Source organism: Notamacropus eugenii, chromosome 1 (assembly GCF_028372415.1).
Source record: "Notamacropus eugenii isolate mMacEug1 chromosome 1, mMacEug1.pri_v2, whole genome shotgun sequence".
Lineage (NCBI taxonomy): Eukaryota > Metazoa > Chordata > Mammalia > Diprotodontia > Macropodidae > Notamacropus > Notamacropus eugenii.
In genome coordinates this window covers 673,309,913-673,317,217 of record NC_092872.1, presented here as the reverse complement: position 1 = coordinate 673,317,217, position 7,305 = coordinate 673,309,913, and the positions used below count along the sequence as shown (strand labels likewise).

The following is a 7,305-nucleotide window of genomic DNA, read 5'->3' as shown; positions in this document are numbered from 1 at the left end:
AACCAAATTCCTCTTAATGCAGTAACAGACTCTAGCTCATGCCAGAGCTGAAGTTTACAAAGAAGTTTACATACAGTTGATCCTCGTAAACTTTCTGAGGCAGGTGGTGGTAAGTCCTAATTTTACAGATGAGGAATTCAAAGATGATGTAAGTATACCTGCCCATGGTCACACACGTGTAAAGCGTGGGAGGCAGGGCCTGAACCCAGATCTGACTCCAAGGTAAACACTCCTTCTACAACATCACGCTTCCAGTCATGAACTACTTTAAAAAACACCCACTGAAGTGGTCTGGGCTTCATCACCCTCTTAGTCAGAAACATGTGAAATGCAGTCTTCAATTTCAAAAGCTTTGCTATGACACAGTCAACTTTTTATTTTTCTATTCATAAACAATCCACAGCATCATTAAACAGGGTGATAAAAGAAAACATACAAACTTCAGGTGGATTCTTTTTGCTTAAAAATAGGTGAGCTGGTATCAATTTAATGTAGATAGAAATAAATACAATCCATAATAAAAACAAGATTCCAAGAAGGGAAAATAAAAGATACAAAATCAAAGTGTGTTTCCAAACTCTCAACGCAGAGAATGACATCTGACTTCCTTTTCACTTAGAGAACAAGATGTGTGTTTTCACAAGTGCAGGTCACTGTAAAGTATCAGCCCTAACTCACACCCCCAAATGAAAATAAACAAAAATCAACAAAAACAAAACCCCACAATTACACCTAGACTCAGACAATTGTTTTCCTTCTAACAAAGACAGACATGGAAGAGTAACTGTATTCTTTCACAAATTTACCTTCATTACTAAGGCATAGTACTTTAGGAGCTGTCATTTGGGCATTTCCTGCTCATGCTCATTTTAGTATAAACAAACATGGTTTGTGTTGTGGAATATATATTTGAAGAGTTCTTTTAAAAAGAATCACAAGTTTCATTTCATATATACATATATATGAAATATATATACATATGAAATACATATATATATACACACACAACCAATTTTTAATTATGTACTGAAAATAAATTACAGGAGATAACTTTAAAATGCAACGGAAGACAGAGTTTCACAACAAACAATCCCACTGAATTCCCGGGGTGGGGGTAGGGGGTGAAAATGCGGTGCTCAAGGCAGGTAAATATCACAAATATATCAAAAACTTCAAATTGTTTATGCATTCACACATTTACATGAGCCACAAACATTCCTTTACATAAACCATACTTAGCCTACTACAGAACCAGATTTTGCCATAAACTACAAAACTTTTAATACAAAATCGTATTTATATATTTATAATTCATATACATGCCCTATCTGTGATTTTAGAAAATAAAAGCTACACACTGTACAGACAATCCTAACTCATAGCTGTAGGCAACATTTTTGGCTGGAATTTCTCCCCCAATAAAATTAATGGCATATTTTATGTACACAAAGGCTAAACTGCAGAAGAGACAGTTTCATTTCCCAGTTATGTATCTCCTTTTAGGGCAGGTCTATCGAATTTAAGAAGGCAAGACAAATGTACACTCCAAAATCACTTCCTTAGTGAAAAAGGTAGGTCTTGTCATTTCTGTGAAGATCTGATGATACATGCACTTTGTGTAATACTGGTACCGATGGTAGTAAAGCAATCTCAATCTACATTTGTAATGTCGTGGCTCAATAAAGACATCCCTGGTGCCAGTTGTCAGTATCACCTCAAACTGACTCGATTCACAGCTACTCCAGAAATTAAAATCTCAATGGGACACCGTATGTTTACATTCTGTTAAAAGATTTCACTTTAATAGATTTCTCAAAATATTTCCCTGATACATCCTTTTCAGAAAATGACTTTTTCTAACAAGCCAGAGACTGCAGATTAAATTAAGAATTAAACATAGCACAAATGTGCGTGATAATAAAAGAATGCTCCTCTCTCAGTCTCCATGGCACTAACTTGTGTCTTGGAAGCAAGTGAAGAAGAGAATGCTTAAAACCAACAACCAATTTTCACACTCGGTGGCAACAATCTGTGGAGCCAGTTACACTAAACTACTTCTATAGTGGATTGTAAACTTTGGTTTATTTTGAGTTCTCATTGTACAGCAAGCATGAAAAAGGACGGGAGAGCAGAGTTGAAGAGGAGATGAACTGTCAGTCTGTCTTTAATCGGGCATGATGAGACACCTGGTCAGTCAGGCCAGCTTTGATAGAGTTTGTTACAGACTGCCTTATGTTTTCCTCCATCAATTTATCACCCAGGGGCTTCAATACCTGTGGTATGAGAAATGTGCAAAACAAAACAAAAAGCCATAAGGTAAAAAAAAATTACATATAAAAATATTTTAAAATTCAATTCAAAGTAATGAGCAAAGTAACCAAGAATATGGAAAACTAAACTAAAAAGTTTCAAAAGAATAAGCAATACTGCTGGAAGTAATGTATTTAGTCACTTTACAAAGTAAAATAGAAATCATTTTCTTCCTATATGGTATGCCACTGAATTCAAACCATTTTATAGTTCCTATGAGACTTATGTGCAATTCCATACCCTCTCTGCAGCATCAATCTGGTATGTTTACAGCATTTTATGCAGACCGACCGGCCCAGACGGTCCTGCTTAGTGTCCTACATGTGTAAGTGTGAACACTTCATATACAGAAAAGTTAAAAATACTGTCTAATTTTTCTTCTTGTTATTGTTGGATGACAGTCTCTGTCGCTGTGCTGATGAAAGAGCACGATGAATCATTCGGCGTCTAATAACTTCAAACAGTTTGGAAAACACCTAAAACATGGAGTGATTGGTTAGGAAAATGACGTCAGATTGACTTGAAGTTGACAGAGTATAAGACTAAGAAATTTGAGACTTGGTAGGTTTCTCACCTTCCTGGGACTCCTCTGAGGCAAAAGAGAAGAGAAAGGCAAAGAAATTTAGACAAACTCAATAACAACAGAGAGATCTTGTCCTCTGAAGAGTAATCAATGAAATTCAAACTAACATGAAAATAATTTTACATACTACAGACTTTTCACCTGGCTGACTCTGTTTTAATGATAATCAAAATTCTAGAATTAATGCTGCACAGGAGGTAGATTATTTTAAACGAAGAACCTGGATAATTAAAATATACTCATAATTTAAAATAATAAAGGCAACTAGGATTAAGAGGGGGAGGGAATTATAAACTCATTAAATCAAAAAAAAATAAATAAATCAAAGGCTTTGTCTTTCAACCAGTCCTTTAGTAAGTAAGATACCAAAAATGCTATGAAATAATTAGAGAATTTTCAGGATAGGGCAGGACTGAAGTCCATACATACGTGAATTCTTGTCAACTATGAATAAGTAATATTATTTCAAAAACTAAGTGTGCAAGTTATCATTCTTATGGGTGGATTACAGCGGGCAGAAGGAAAGAAGTATTTTTATGAGATAAACTGGAGTGAAAAAATTAAGATATAATAATTTCCCCCAAAATGATTCACTTAAAAAAATTTTTTTTTAAGCAGAAGAACCATGAATTATAAGCTTCTTGATCAAATATCTCACTAGACTACAGGAATACAAACTGAAAATAACTACCATACTGTTCACAATTGGCAGCAGCTTTATTTTTTTCATCTGATAGTGTTCAAATATCCCAAGATGATAATTTTTCATATCTGTGTACCACATGCAAAATCAGCATATAAATGCCAGGTGCAGACATAGCCGCTCCAACTGAGGAACTGCTTAGTGTTAGTGAGGCTTGACTTTGACCACGCCAATAATACCAAATAGCAAAATCCAGAAACAAGTCCTCCTGACTTCCAGGGTATTTGTCTTCCCATGACATAAGTTAATGTTATTAGCAGCTTCTCAGGTCCGGTACATAATGTATTCTAGGCTTTTTTTCTTCATATTGCTTCAGTCTGTCAACCTTATCTTCCTGATAAGCAACTTTGTCACTTGGCTGCAGATACATCCACTACTCAATATTAATTTTCAAACAAGGCCGTGCATAGTTTCTTGCTTATATTGGTGAGTAGGATTTTTTCAAAAATATTAGTTATGCTTGTAAAACTTATTTGTCTTCCCTCTTTAAGTCTTCACTGATTGTATTACTATTGAGGACTTTTTCATATTCCACAGAAAACTTATCAAAAACTCCACAGTAAACACTCTCATTCATTTAAACTGAACATTTTTTGCTGAACTGACTATATCTCTATGACAATCAACCCTAAGAAAAGGCATTCGGTATCTATCCCAGAGATGTCAATTTTGTTATAGCCAAGCTTGTATAATCATTGTGGTTCTGAAAATAAATCTTTCAACCCATACAACATATTGATACCTTCATTATAAGTCCACTCAACAGAGAGCACATCAATACAATCACTAGTTCATGGAATTTAAACATGGAAATAACTCTAGACATCTAGTTCAAATGCCTCCTTTTATAGACAAGGAAACCAAGACCCAGAAAGGATGAGATCTGGTACAAGAAAGAGAGCAGGTAGTCAAACAACAGAGAACAAAACATCAAGATGGGGGGAGACAGAATAGTCAATAAAAAACTAAAAGATATATACCAACCTGTTCCCATAGTGTTTCAGCAATTTGATCAATCATTGTTCCAATTTCTCTGAACTCCCCAGAGTATTTAACGTATGCCCAAGTACAAAGGGCTATCAGTGCTAAACCCATGATCAGGTTACACAAGACGGCTATCGAAGTCAGGCCAAGGAAGCCGATCAGTCCTGAGATTATGTACATAGCAAACATGACTGCAAACAGCGTGGCAGGGGTGCGAGCAGCATAGAATATGTTTTTGCCATCGTTGTGCTTTACAAAATTTGCATAGGTTTCTTCAATCTCAGCTTCAAGCTGGTCCTGATAGCGACGGCAGAACTCATCTCCTCCCATTTTTTTCACAGAACAAAATTGTCTGATGGCGGCCTCCTTGAAATCCATATGTTTTTTTTCTAAATCCGAAGGTGCAATGTAAGGCTTGTCTCCACCACATACCTATTTAAATAAAATGGAGTCCAATGAACTACCTTCTAGAAATAGCATTTAAAAAAAATACTGCCTAACTTTAATTCTTACAATAACAGGACTATGCAAGGTCCAAGGTCTTAAAAGCTCAGAGGAGAAATCAAGTAGCTTTGAATGATGTGCTTCACTAAGAACATTTAAGCCAACACAGGCACACTAAGTCATTTCCCTTCTAAACAGAAGTGTAAAGAGGTCACTTAAAACCCACCCAAAACCTCTAAGTATTACAGTGTCATCCTTATACAAACAACAGGACTAAAGCATGGAAGGCAAATTACTTCTCTTATTCTGGGTCACCTTCGTTCTGCCTTCACCTACATGCATGTTCCCTGGTAAAACGTCATTATCCTGGGGGCAGTGACACTTTCATTTTTATCTTTGAATTCCCAGTGCCTGGAATGTAGCAGACACTTAATAAAGACTGAGTGACACACCTGAACGGAAGACACAGTGAAAATTGCTAAGAAGATGCATGGTGAAAGTGAGCCAAATAGACTACCCAAATTATCTTCAATTTGTTGATTTTAGAAACTACTATGGGCCACAAGCTCGCTTATTATATCAGAGGCTACTATTAATAGCATTCTAAATTACTTAACAAAAAAAAAAAATTATCCATATGGCTTATGGGCTGTTAACAGGCCTCTTTTCCCTCCTGTATAGTACATCACCTTTTTAAAAACAACTTATTTCCAAAAATGAGAATAAGGAAGGAGACAAGGATGTGCTTGTGATGTATGACAATAAACCAGGATGCAAACTCAAAAAGACCCTGTATTTAAAATATCTAACTTATATCACAATTATAAAATTAACCAACCTGCTCCATGTTTTTACTATAGCTGTCCCTTGCTCCTGCTACTGCAGCAAGATTGTTAGCTTCAGCTGTTGCCTTTAAAAAAAAAAAAAAACCTTGCATTTTTTGATATTTAATGTTAAACTTTAAATATAAAAGCTACAAAAAATTATATACAATCATTCTTCCAAGAAGAGAAACAATAGTAAGAAGTTGATCCAAAGATTAGTCTATTTGCTTTATGCAATTATTACTTTGGGGATGAGGATGGGGGGAGGGGAAATACAGTGACTATATCCTTTCCTAATTACATTTCCCTCATGTTAATGTAAAAGCATGAAATAATGTAAAAGAAAGCACAGAAAATTTGGGCCCAAAGCCCAACTGTTACTTGCTACCTGTGAAATCTTGAACATCACTTGCTGGACCTCAAATTTCCTTGGAAAGTGAAGGGGCTGGACTAGAAAACTGATGTTTTTTTCCAGATCTAATCCTATGATATTAGTATTTGAAATGACCTGGGCATATACCAAATAATTACAACTACAAATCAGCTAAAAATAAGTTAGGTGGTCTGAATAGGGTTAAAAATGAAACAACTCTATTCAATGAATAATTAACATTTCTCTCTCACATAGTCCATTCAAAAGTAAAAACAAAGACACATAATCCATGTAAAAGTTAAAGATATAATCCAATCCACAGAGATAAATTTCATATTGTGGAGAAAAATGTGCCTGCTATGCTCCAAAATTGATAGGCTGTCCAAAGCATCAAACCCTAAGAGTTCTCAGTTAATCAAAATTTCCTAAGAAAATAATATAGCACATTCTTACTCTTACAAACTAAGTCCCAAATCATCACATTTTCAGAAAACAAATTTCATTCCAAAAGATAAACTACTGACAAATAAAAAGAACTGAAATGTCATTTTTTTTGGGGGGCCTCAAGAAAAAGAAAGTTTGGTTCAGGTATCTATATGAAGCCATCATCATTAACAAATGTATGAAAAAGCCTGATAACTTGATAAGAAAGGTCTTTTTCTCAATCCCCCCCCCCCCCCCCATATACAACACAAGATATAGTTTCAAGTACAGTGTTATACCCACATGCACCAGGATGTGATAAGGAATGAACTCAGCCTTTCTAATTTAATTATTCTAATCTATATTAAGACAAATCAGCTGCTCAAAACACTTGTAAATTCCCCAATCCAAGGTATGACTTCAGATTATCTTCATAATTGCAGTCACATAGTTTAAAAATCATATAAAATTTGATCATAACCTCATGTTAAGCCCATTTCTCCCTCAAATATACAAAATAAGATAAAGTACCTGAAGCATAGATTTAGGATGTGGAAGCTCCTCTCCTTGATAGATTTTAATATAAGCCTAAAAACAAACAAATCTTCATTAATTGGCTATTCTTAAAATCTAGATCAAAAATGCCAAAACATTTAAAATA

At 35.1% G+C, this 7,305-nt stretch overlaps 1 protein-coding gene across 4 annotated transcripts in view; it reads right to left on the bottom strand.

The window, feature by feature from the left end:
* Positions 1-341: 341 nt before the first annotated feature.
* Positions 342-7,305, bottom strand: part of ATL2 (atlastin GTPase 2) — a 76,046-nt gene continuing 69,082 nt past the window's right edge. For all 4 annotated transcript variants that reach the window (XM_072635835.1, XM_072635836.1, XM_072635834.1 and 1 more), the window contains exons 10-13: positions 7,176-7,232; positions 5,863-5,934; positions 4,581-5,012; positions 342-2,273 (exon numbers count right to left, since the gene is read on the bottom strand). In XM_072635835.1, the coding sequence (XP_072491936.1) occupies positions 2,154-2,273; positions 4,581-5,012; positions 5,863-5,934; positions 7,176-7,232 (681 nt within the window). In that variant the 3' untranslated portion in view covers positions 342-2,153. The remainder of the gene's footprint in view (positions 2,274-4,580; positions 5,013-5,862; positions 5,935-7,175; positions 7,233-7,305) is intronic.